The sequence below is a fragment of the Echinops telfairi genome, unplaced genomic scaffold (assembly GCF_000313985.2).
Source record: "Echinops telfairi isolate 266 unplaced genomic scaffold, ASM31398v2 ScPeMD7_1;HRSCAF=3_0, whole genome shotgun sequence".
NCBI lineage: Eukaryota > Metazoa > Chordata > Mammalia > Afrosoricida > Tenrecidae > Echinops > Echinops telfairi.
In genome coordinates this window covers 3,682,370-3,694,571 of record NW_022103896.1, presented here as the reverse complement: position 1 = coordinate 3,694,571, position 12,202 = coordinate 3,682,370, and the positions used below count along the sequence as shown (strand labels likewise).

At 54.4% G+C, this 12,202-nt stretch overlaps 1 protein-coding gene across 1 annotated transcript in view; it reads right to left on the bottom strand.

Moving 5' to 3' along the window:
- The window catches only part of COL22A1 (collagen type XXII alpha 1 chain), a 57,529-nt gene that overhangs the window by 39,927 nt on the left and 5,400 nt on the right, over positions 1-12,202 (bottom strand). Inside the window, exons 3-5 of the mRNA XM_045286927.1 lie at positions 9,276-9,356; positions 8,587-8,703; positions 1,451-1,495 (exon numbers count right to left, since the gene is read on the bottom strand). Coding sequence (XP_045142862.1) covers positions 1,451-1,495; positions 8,587-8,703; positions 9,276-9,356 — 243 coding nt within the window. The remainder of the gene's footprint in view (positions 1-1,450; positions 1,496-8,586; positions 8,704-9,275; positions 9,357-12,202) is intronic.

Below are 12,202 nucleotides of genomic sequence, written 5' to 3'. Positions count from 1 at the left end.
GGATGTCATTCTTTCAACAAGCACCGGGCACCTTCCAGGAGCCAAGCTCAGGGAGCCGTGTGTAGGTGACAGGTAAGTGGTCACCTGGACCCCGGCACCCAGCAAGCGCATAGTCATTGTCACAAGGCTCCAGTGGAAGAGGACAGACAATGGGAACGAATCCCATAGGACCAGGAGCCACTTGCTCTGGGGTCTGCATGCCTCCTCTGACCGGGGGTCTTGAGGGCAGGGGCGTGTCTTCCCTGGGCTGCAAGCTCAACCATAGCCTTACCGGGAGCACAACCATGATCACTGATGAAAGAGGGACTAGCAGATGCAAGAGACACAGAAGTGGGGGGGAGGGGGCTGAGAAAGGAGAGGAGAGCGAGGGAGAGGAGGAGGAAAGAGGAAGATGCTGAGGAAGAAGAAAGAGAAGGGGCAGGGGGGAGAGAACAGGAGGGGTGGCGGAGGGAGGGAAAAGGCAGCAGGGGGAGGAGGAAGAGCAAAGATATAGGAGGAGAAGGAGGGGAGGAGGATAAAGCACACACTCCAGGAGAGAGACCAGCAGTGGCCTAGGGGACCGACAGGGAAAGGGTCTAAGGAGAGAGAGAGAGCGCAGGAACCGAGTCTCAGGCCCTCCCATCTCCACATCAGCTCCACATTGAAACCCCGGGCCGCCAGTGCCCACTTGACAATCACCTCTCTTTCAGTTCGCTCTCTGGTCTCTTTCCTGGGACCTGACCGGCAGTGAGGGCGGGTGGCCCTGAGAGAAGATGATGTTGCTGCCCTTGTGTGTGGAGGGTTGGTTTTGACACAGGCAGACCCCACGTGACAAGGTAGAAGGGCCCCTAGAATTCTCTAGTCTGTGAGCGTCATGTGGGCTGACTGCCAGGTCTTCGTCCCCTGAAGCCACTGGGTGGGTTAGAACCACCAACCTTCAGGTGGTGCCACCGGGGCTCCTTGCAGAGGTCACAGAGCTCGGGGTCTATGGAGAACATGGGTCCTGGCTGTGGGGGGAGGACCCCGGAAGACACCACTTGGCTATGTGCAATTAGTGGGATTGGGGGTTTTGCGTAAAACAAATACCATGTATTTAAACTGCTCGGACAAGCCCAGACCCTGAAAGGCTCTCAGTCGGCGTTGTCAATAGAGTGACCCAGAAGGACGGATGCAGGGTTCGTGGACAGGCAAGAACTAGGCCTGTGGGAGCAGGGAATGGAGCAGGGCTTGGGAAAGCCAACCCTTTCTTGCTGCTAGATTGAGAAGTGGAAGGTGTGTTCAGAAATGAGGAAGTTTCAACCGGAACAAAATACCTGCAGAGCAGGTGTGGTGCGCACGCACACGGTGCACCTACACACACACACACATGCACACATGCACCTGTCTTTTGTTTTGTTTAGTTTCATTTGGGACATAGAGTGCAAAAGGAGGTTGACTCTTGATTCTCTGCAACTCTAGCACCAGTACTGACCTTTGGACCAGGGAGTCCCACGGGGCCAGCAAAGCCTTTCTCCCCCTAAAGGTACGAAGAGAAACAGAAGGTAAGCCAATGCTCTGCCCTCATTGCCCCTCCTCAGCCCACTCGGTCACCCACCCGATGGGCCCAGAAGTCACTCTGCAATCAGTCACGTGGATGAGAGAAGTGGCTCATGGGAACCAAGAGCCCAAGCTCCTGACCGGAACTCCCTGGGGACCTGTGATGTGTCCTCCAAACGCAGGACAATGGGGAGCAACAAAGAGCAGAACGTGGAATCCACGGGCTGCTTCGTCTGAAAAGTTCATCACCTCGATCAGAAGGAGAATGGGCCGCGTGGTGACTGGCCCCTAAAACTCCAGCTCAGGTATGTTGTGGTTGTGGTTGTTGAGTCACTGCTCACAGGGACCCCTGTGTCCAGTAGAACGAGCACCGCTCTGGCTTGCGCCATCCTCAAGCCGACTGTGACGTGTAAGCCGATGGTTGCAGCCGCGGTGTCAGCCCGTCTCACCGAGGGCCTTCCTTTGTCACGGAGCTTCTAGCTTACCAGCCACCGTGTCCTTTTCTAGGGACGAGTCCCTCTTGATAACCGTCCAAAGTGCTTGAGACGAAGCCGCACATCTGTGCCCCCATGGAGCACTCCGCTGTACTTCTAAGACAGGTGGCGGTTCTTGCGGTCTGTGGTACTTCCCTTGCTCTTTGCGGCACCACCACTCAAGTGCACCCTTCTGCTTCAGTCTCCTTCTGGAAAGCCCGCTCTCACCTGCATGGGGGTAGCCTGCAAAGATGACGGCTTGAATAGGCACACCCTGGTCCTCAGAGGTAACAGATCACTTGGTGGCTGCTGCTTAGAGCCCTAATTAGGGATTCAAGCAAGATGAAATCCTTGACAACTTTACTCTTCTCACCATTGATCGTGATGTTACCTCCGGGTCCAACAGAGAGGACTTGGGCTTTCTTTACTTTGAGGTGCAATCCATGATGAAACCTGCAGCTCTTGACCTTCATCAGTAACCTATGCTTATAGACTCTTTTTAAATGCAACATTTGTTCCGTTTTAAACCATGTGCTGTTGACTGTGTAAAAGGTCTTGCTATTCGTTTTCGTTTGTTCGTCTGTTTTTAACGTGAGCCACAAGTTGGGAGCACAGGTAGATATTGCCAAACTACGAGCAGACACATCAAGTGTCCTGTTTTATCTGTGCAAATATCACCACATGAATTAAGAGAAAGATGACACTTGATCACTCGTGTGCACCCACCACCTGAAAAGAAGCTACGCTCTATTTACAGGTGACACTGTGTGCGGCTGTGCATCGATGGGCTCAGGACCAGGTGGTCTTTCCTTCAGCTGTGCACAAGATCGCTGAGTCGGCACTGACTCAATGGGATCTGACAGCACCGCTTACAGGTGTACACTGAGCAACTTTAGAGACGTCCTTTTTAAAATCAACCGCCGATGTCCACCAGCCATACAAAGGAAGTTAGATACACCTCTCTGCTTGTGACCTCACAGAATGCCCTCCCGCAGCTTTGGCCAAAGTCATCCATGGTCCGCGTGATGCTGAGGGCGGAGACATGGACACAGGAGCATCACTCTGATCAAGTTGAGCAGTTGAGATATCTGGCAAACTGAGTTGATGACCCAAGCCACTGGAAGCAGTCTTCTCCCTGTGTCCAGAATCCAGCCTCCTGATAGAGAAGCTACAGCTTCCCAGGCCCCTGGGCTGCATCTTCTAAAGATGGGAGGTGGAGGCAGCAGTGCCAAATCCTGCTCCATGAGGCTGTTGGTCAAGCACTTCCATGTGGCCTTATTCTTGCGGAGGGGAGAAGCCGGCAGAGCTGTCTTCTCCACCCACCCAAGCTTGGACATTTCTGGAGACCTTATGGTATACAAACAGCCACTAAGCCAGGGCCCCGAACCCCTGATTTTCCTACCCAGAGAGAAGCCTGAGGGGTTTGTGAAGGTTGGGATATGTATTCTGTTTGCCTTAAAGCCCACTGTGCAGATCTGTGCTTCGTGTATAGTGGTAGCTTCAAGTTTACTCTCAGAAATGAAGAATGAGTCACTAAATAGAGGCAGTATTGGGTAGTGTTGCACAGAGTGTGGGGCTGGGGACTTGTACACTGGGCCCATCCATCTACCCATCCACACACCTACCTCCCCATCCAACCACACATGCATGCACGCATGCATCCATCCACCCATCCACGCATTCCCCACCCACTCGTACATGTATCCATCCACCCACCACTCTCTACAACCATTCATCCACTCATCCATCCACCCATCCATCCATCCATCCAGCTCTTCATGCACTGATCCAATTATCCATTAAATTCATCATTATTAAACAAAAAACTTCTGTATCAGGCTGTATATTCCCACTGTCACCAAGTAAATAGAAATGCAGAAATGTAAAGATTTCAACCTTTGCCATCTCAAAGCTCAGGATGTTATGGGGGGAGGGGGAAGATAGTAGACACTTTCATTGCAATGTAATCATGATAAGATAGATGGAAGTATGGGGCCTGGTGCAAGGAAAAGTTCACATTGGGGCAAGATATGACAAAATACCAATTTATAAACTATCAAGGGCTCATGAGGGAGGGGGAAAATGAGGACCTAATGTCGGGGGTTTAAGTGGAGAGAAAATGTTTTGAGAATGATGTACAAATGCGCTTTACACAATTGATGTGTGTATGGATTGTGATAACAGTTGTATGAGCCCCTAATAAAATGTTTAAAAAAACAAAAACAAAACAAAAAAATATCCAATCACCCCCCCACCCCCACCCCAAAAAAAATGAGAGAGAACATTGCAAGTGCTGGATAATTCGTTACTGAGAGACGGATTCTGAATAATGGAAGAGAAGCGCGTGGGGAGAAGAGGGAGGGGTGGAGGGAGGTAAGGCAGGGGGAGTCACGCGGACAGTGATGGCGAGGGAGGGATTGTCTTCTTGGAGGTGTCTTGAATGAAGAGTGGGCAGTGCAGGTCAAGGGGATAAGGTACGCATTCCACCTGTGCAAACTCCAGGGTTCAAGAGAACAGGACCCCATCTGCTCTCCGGGGAGGGGGAGGGGGGCCTGAGGCTGGAGAGGCAATGAACGAGGACGTGGTGCTGGGCCCTGCAGGCCAGGAAGGAATAGGGACGGATGTCCAAAAGGCATGCCAAGGTGGGCAGTGGAGACGGGAACGGGGGGCCGGGTTGTGAGCTCGAGTCGGGAAATCAATGGGACTGAGTGGGTGGAGGCCACTTGACCCCAGACTCCCCTCCTGGGGCTCTCTGCCAGCGACCACAAGGGCCCCTGCAGGATACATCCAGGGCACAGGCTTGGCTGAGAGGGAAAGTCTGAAACTGGATGGAGCTGGCTTGGGCCGTGTGCATCATGGCTAATGATCTCACCTGGTAATGCCATTTCCCTTCTCATTTGGGCTTCTTAACTCAAAGCGAGGACACGAGGGGACTTGGGTTTAGACAGCTGCATTGGGGCTGGCCCTGGCATTGGAGAGCTGAATCCCTGGAGGGGCCAAGGCTGGACCTGAGCCTGCGGGAAGGGTGGGGAGGAGCCACAGCCCAGCCTGGCTCCTCTAGGGCACCCGCCCTCTCTGAGAGAGATCACCGGCCAGGCATGCAGCACAGTGCTAGACAACCCATGAATGGCCCAGCCGGCAGGCAGACCCCAGGGATAGAGACCCTGTGTTGATCCCATGGTGCCAGAGCAGAGGAAGGAGGAGGAGGGTCTGGGGGCCGGCCTGCCAGGTCAAGCTCGCTGCCAGAACACAGGGCTGCGGCTGAAATTCTTATTTTAGTCCTCCGTGCTCCTGTTTTGAAAGACAGAGCACACCACGCACCAGTTCCACCGCTTCCACGTCTCTGCTCCAGTACACAGACGGCCTCATTCTAGCCGGGCAGCCATCCTCATCCTGCTTTGCTGGGCTGTTCCATTGGCAGGGACTCACTGCGCCTCCATTTCCCATCTGATCTTTCGAGCTGACCTTGTCCGTTTGAGCCTCACAGAGAGATCTTCAAAGGCAGACATGAGGGCTCTCCGCACACGGACTATGGGACAGATAAAACCCTCCAGAACAGGAGTGGGAGCAGCGATATCATGAGGGGAGGGGGAACCCATCACAGGGCTGGATGTATAGCCCACCCCCCAGGAGGACGAATAGCAGAAATGTGGGTGAAGGGAGACAACTGACAGTGCAGGACACAAAATAATAACAATAACATATCATCGATCAAGGATTCACGAGGCTGGAAGAGGGGGGGAGGGAGGAGAAAAAAGAAAAGCTGATATCAAGGGCTCAAGTAGAGAGAAAATGTTTTGGAAAGGTTGATGGCAACATAGGCGCAAGGGTGCTTAATACAATTGAATGATGGATGGTCATCAGATTTTTAAACGGCCCGCCCCCCAGACTATTGTTTAGCTTTATGAAGCTTTCCGCCTTATGGCTCAAGGTGGAAAGATGATCTCGGGTTCATTGAGACTTCATGGCTTCAGAAAATCTGGATTCCCTGAGACGCTGACGTTCTGTACTGTACTCCCCCATCAGCCTTTGGATCAGAAATCTTCTGAAGAATCTCGGATCTGTGTGTTCAGTAGTGGGGGTTGACTGGAATTCTTCTGCACGTCATGTTTCTGCCAGTGTCCCTGGTCCTGAGCACGGAGTCGCTGGCCCCCTGTACATCTGGTGTGGAGCCGGACATGCGGCTGGAGGGTAAATGTGGTCCGATGCTGGAGAGGAAAGGGTCTGGGGCTCTATGAGCATCCTGGCGCTGCCTGTGCAGAGTACCACACACCCAGGGCCTCATGCAGCAGGTACGGCGGCTCGTCTCTCCAGAGAAGACTAGACTTAGAGGTCCAGGTGTCTGCGGGACCAAGCTCACCCTGAAGGCTCTGGAGGAAAGGCCTTCCATGCCTCTTCCTGCTTCTTGTGCTTATTGGCAACCTTGGCATCCCTTGGCTCACAGATGATGCAGCTGTCGACCTCCATCCTCACATAGCTGTGTCCCCTCTCTGTGTCTCTGTGTCGTCCCCTCTCTTCCTTTTAGAAGGACAACAGTCATATAGGAGGCAGTTAGCAGCATCAGGACTGCGGAAGGCTGATTAACAACCTGAGATTCACAGAGGACACAACTCTGCCTGCTGAAAATGAGGAGGACCGGAAACACTTGCTGATAAAGATCGGGGATGGCAGCCTTCGGTACGGATGACAACTCGGTGTAAGGAAAACCAACATCCTCACCACCGGACCAATAGGTAGCATCAAGATACACGGGGGACAGGTTGGAGTTGTCCAGGACTGTGTCTTGCTCGGATCCACCATCGATGCTCATGGAAGCAGCAGCCAAGTGCTGAAGTGAAAGACGTCTGGAATTGGGCGCCTTGGGTGCATAAGCCCTCTTTAGACTGTTGAGAAGCAGGGTGGTTACCTTGCAGACTAAGGTGCGCCTGGCCCAAGCCATGGCGTTTTCAACCACCGCACAGGCACGTGAAGGTAGACACTGAATCAGGAAGACCGGGAGGGTGTCGATAGGTCCAAATGGCGGGGCTGGCAATGATACCGGAAGTACCACAGGCAAGTATCAAGAGGACAGGAAAATCTGTCTTGAAAACAGCACAACCAGAGAGCCTGTTGGAGGCAAGTTTGGGGAGACTTCATCTCACCTGCTTGGGCTCGTTGTCAGGAGACAGCCGTCCCTGGAGAAGGGCAGCATGCTGGGGAAAGCGGAGGGACAGAGACAGAGGAAGGTCCTCCAGGAGACGGACGGACGGACACGGTGGCTGCAACAACGGTCGCCGGCATGGGAACAATTGTGGGGGCGGTGGCGGAGTGGGCAGTGTTTCATTCTGCTGAGCCTAGGATCAGCCGTCGGACTTGACTTGGCCCCCCAGTATTCAGTACAGCCTCAGGTGGCCTTAGCTAGCAGCCTTTTCAAAGATCCTCTTACCAAACCAACATCCCCTTTCCAAATAAGGTCACAGTCGCAGATTGAGGGGATGAGAACTTCAATATATATTGAGGGGAGGCCTGAGGGGCACACAGTTCAACCCAGACTAGGGCGATCCGTCCTGCGGAACTTCTCCGGGGCTTGTCCCAGCCCCAATCCACTCCTGTTCTCCTTGCGAAGTTGTTTATGTTCCTTCTGCTCAAGTTGTGGGGGAGCATTTCCTTTCTTCTCACCAAGAGCCCCTGCTCCGCTGACGGAAACAAATGAGAGCCCCAAGCACACAATGAGAAGTTTCATCTAAGTTGACGGAGGGCACGGGAATAAGCCACCTGTTTAAATGAAGAAACGCACCGACCTCTTTCAGCGGCGGTCAGATGAGAGTGGGCGGCTAATTAAGGAAATGTGGAGGAGAACTTAGTGAGAGTGCATTCCGAGGGGTGTGTCCACCCCTTCCCTGCCTGCCCCATGCTGAGTCTCATTCTCTGACCACATCTGGGCTGATGCAGCTGCCCCTGCGTGCAGACAATACCGGGAGGAACCAGCAGAGCCTGGTGGGGGTATATTTTGAACTTCAGGGAAATGTGGATAAAAGCCAGAGCCGAGGCTGCCTCTCCTCATGTGTGCACCAATCTACCAACCCACTTGAACCCCAAGGAGCAAGAAGGGTGCTCCTCTGGGCTCCTATGTCATGCAAAGCCTGGTGCCATCCTGCCCTGGGAGGCCAGGTACGTGATGGGAAAATCTCACGCTCACTGTGGCACCAGCCCTGCTCTGCTCAGCTCAGAAGCTCTGGGCTGGGACCTCAGGAGCAAGAACTGAGCTCTGAAGTGAAAGCCATCCAGATCCCATGGCCATTTGGGCCTGGGAAGCCAGATGCATGATGAGAGAATCCTACCATCACTGTGGAACTAGATGTATTCAGGCCAACTGACCATCCCTGCCCTGCTCAGCTCAGGAACTCTGGGATGGGACCTCAGAAGCCAGAACTGGGCTTTGACTTCAAGGTCATCCAGAGGCTGATGCCATCCTGCCACGGGAGGGTGATGGGAAATTCCCATCTTTACTGCAGAACCAGGAAATGTTATGTGGTCCTGCTGACCGGCTCTGCTCTGCTCAGCTCAGCTCAGCCCTGGAGCTCCAGGCCGGGCGATCAGGGTCGACCTCTGAAAATACCTTTTCTCCCGCTGGGCAGGAGCAGTTGATGGTCTTCAAATATCCGATCTGCTCACTGCCAGCGGTGGGAGGGAGCTGGGGCGTGGGTGGAGGTTCTGTCACGATGGTCACCCGGCACTAGAAGGAACACGCAGAAGGTCAGAACTGGCCAAAGCCCAGCAGCTGCTAACCATCGAGCAGAAGGCTGCCCTAAAAGCCATGGCCCCTAACAGCCGCCAAGGGTGTCCCACATGGATTCCACCCTCCAGTTCCAGGTAGCCAGCCTGAATATTCTCCCCGTACTTCCAGGAAAAGCCCAGTTAGGGACTGGACAGACTGCCAGGGGGGTGCATGGTAAGGACAAGAAGCAGATGCCTACAAGGAGAGGTCCTCCAAGGGGCAAACTGCACATGCTGACTGAGGGCCACCTCCTCCCCTAGAGACTGACGACCCCCCTGACTGAGATGCAGCCCTGAGGGTCACATCCCCTGGGTCTCTTCAGCCCCTCGAGCTGGCCTCACTGGCCTCGCTGGCCTGCCTGCCCCCATGTGGCCAGGAAGCAGCCCCCTGGTGACTCTCACCGGCTCTGCTTAGTCTCAGGTGCAAGTCTCCCGTGCAGGACCCACCTTCCTACGCCCTGACAACACCCTATGATGCCCTCCCCAACAATACTCCCCTCAGTCCCCCCACCATGGATGGGCCTTGCTCACCGGACCGGAAGGGATGTCGCAGCAGGTCTCCAGTTCGGCGTGCCTCGCATCACAGTAAATCACAGCCCACTGAAGGTCAAACTGCAGAGGGGAGTGATGACACGGGGTGGGTGTTAGGGAGTCTGGGGTGCCAAAGCCCCCACCTTCTGCTCTCAGACAGGCCCTACCAGGGTCCGACCGCATTCTTCTTGGAATCCTCCCAGTCACTGTCTTCCCTGATCCCCATTGCCCAAGTCTGAGGTGTCCAATCTTCAGCCCGGAACCCTTGTGATGCAATGCATATGTGCTAAGACCAAGGTCACCAGTTTGAATCCACCCACTGCTCTGAGGGAGAAAAATGAGGCTGTCTGCTCCCCTACAGCTAACAGCCCTAGAAACCTAAGCAGCAGGTGGACTCTGGCCTGGGTGGATGCTATGAGACGAGATTGACTCTCAGGCAGGGGGTGGAGAGAGAGGCAGCATCTATAGAGCCGTGGTGCTGCAGAAGATTAAGCACTGTGTTGTTAACAGACAGGTCAGCAGTTCAAAGCCCACCAGACCTTCAGCAGGACAATGATGAGGCTGTTTGCTTCTGAGATTTACAGCCTTAAAAGCCCCTGTGGGGGCGGTCCGACTTGGTCCTATGGGGCAGAAGTGACTCGGCGGCAGTGAGCTTGGCCTTTGGGGTTTACGCATCATCCACTTGCACCCGCTTCTACAAGCAAAGAGGGTGGGGGCAAGGGGCACACTTCCCAGGGCAGGAACTGTGGTCCTAAGCCCATGACAGTCAGACGCTGCCCTCCTGACTCCCTCCCCCTGGCGCTTCTTCCATTTGCTCGCTGTGAGCATTTTACGGGATCTGGTGGGCGTGTGCTCAGCAGACTCGCTTTCCATTCGACCCCGCACGCCCATGTGGATACATGACGTGGACTACAGCTCCCACCCCATCACCTCCATCCTCCTCCATCCTTCCTGTTTCCAATTTCCCTCCGTCCACTTTCCCAGCCCTTCCTGACCTTCCCCACCCCACCCCCAGCTTCATTGTTGGACACATGCTGCTCTTGACACCTGGCACATTGATGGTTTTAAGGGGTGTTTCTGTTCACCTTGGAGGCCACTGTCCCCTTATCTAAAGCTCCCTCTAGTGCTGGGGAGCCCTGGTGGCATCATGTGTTACAAGCTGGGCTGCTATCCACAAGGGCTCTGCCAGAGAAAGGGGAGCTTTTCTCCTCCCGTAAGGAAAAGCAGTCTCAGAAGTCTACAGGGCAGGTCTGCCCCGTCCTGGAGGGCCGCTGTGGGTTGGCACCGACTAACTCCATGACAGGGGGATTTTGAGATCTAGTGCTATGAAGAAGCTTGACAACATTGGTGGGAAAAATCCGATGATTAATCATTTCCTTTTCCATGAACTTGAATAGTGGAATGACTGGATGGATGGATAGTGGGTAGATGGATGGTGGGTGGGTGGATAGATGGTGGGTAGGTAGGTGGATGGATGGATGAATGGATGATTGGGTAGATGGATTGTGGTTGGAGGTGTGGATTGTGGGTGGTAAAGTGGATTGATGGATGGATTGGGGGGTGGATGGATAGTGGGTGGATGGATAATTGAATGGATGGATGCATGGATGGTGGGTAGGTGGATGGATAGATTGTGGGTGGAGGTGTGAATGGTGGATGGTGGATGAGTGGATGGATTGATGAATGGATGGATGGGGGGATGGATGGATAATGGGTGGATGGATAACTGAATGGATGGAGGGTGGGTAGGTGGGTGGATGGATTGTGGGTGGAGGTGTGGTTGGTGGATGAGTGGATGGATGGATGGACGGATGGATGGATGGATGAATGCAGGGTGCACAGACAGGCTTTAGATCAGGAGCTGAAGCCAGGTGCTTTCCTGGGACACTGACCTCAGAGTCCCCAGCCTTTGTCCACCTACACACCTGTCCCTGGTTCCTGTCCAGCCCAGGAGTCCCTAAACCAAACAGGTAAGGCAGCTGGCGGACTGTGTGGGACCAGTCTCTCGGCTTCCTGAGCGGAGCCTGTGTGCCTTCCCTCTCAGCCCCCTGACTTTGCTCAGTCTTTCATCCGTCCGCGTCCCTTCCTGCAGAGACAGCAGTTCACACACAGGAGAAAGTCGCGGCATGAAGCTCAGGTCTTTGAACAAGGCCCGTTCCAAAGAGAGCATCCTGTGTTGCTCATTAGCAGACATAAGCCCAGCACAGCCGGCTCTCTTGGCAGGGCTGCAGGGACAGTAACGGAGAAGGAGGGGCAGTAGGAAAAGGGACTGAGCGCAGCTGGTCTGAGGACTGGACGAAGGTGCATGTAAGTGAAGTGAGGATCAGGAGGGACCTTTCTCAGCGGCCTGAGCCCCCACCCTCCTCTCTCCTTGCTCGCCCTTCTCTTCCTCTGGGATTGCAAGGCCTTTGGTACCCAGCAGACACTCAATCAACATTCGTGGGCAAAGGAGTAGAAAGGGACCCCCCTTGGATGGCCAAACATAGGGGTCAGGACAGGTCCCGGCCCCAGTGAGCAGCTGCCCAGCCAAGCAGGGAAGTCTCTGGAACTTTGAGCAGGTCTCACGGCTCTGACCCCTCCTATCCCCACTACATGAGAACAGCCAAGCTACATGACCTCCGGGCCCTGCAGTGTGGCCTAAGGGCGTGCCCCTCAGAAACCATGACAACTCGGAACAAGGCAGCTGCAGTCATCGGGGATCTGGCATGCAGTGACCCTGCCTGCTTCAGGGGTGCTGCCCTGTGGGGTGGGGCTCTGCAGGGTTTTCCATGACTGATCTGGGGGGTGAGGTGGGGCAAATAGACCACCTGCCCTTTCTCCTAGGGCACGTCGGGCAGATTTGAACCATCCGTCTCTGGGAGCTCACTAACCATGTGCATGGCCCAGGGAATACACAGAGCACAGGCAGGGCCATTCCGAGGTGTCCT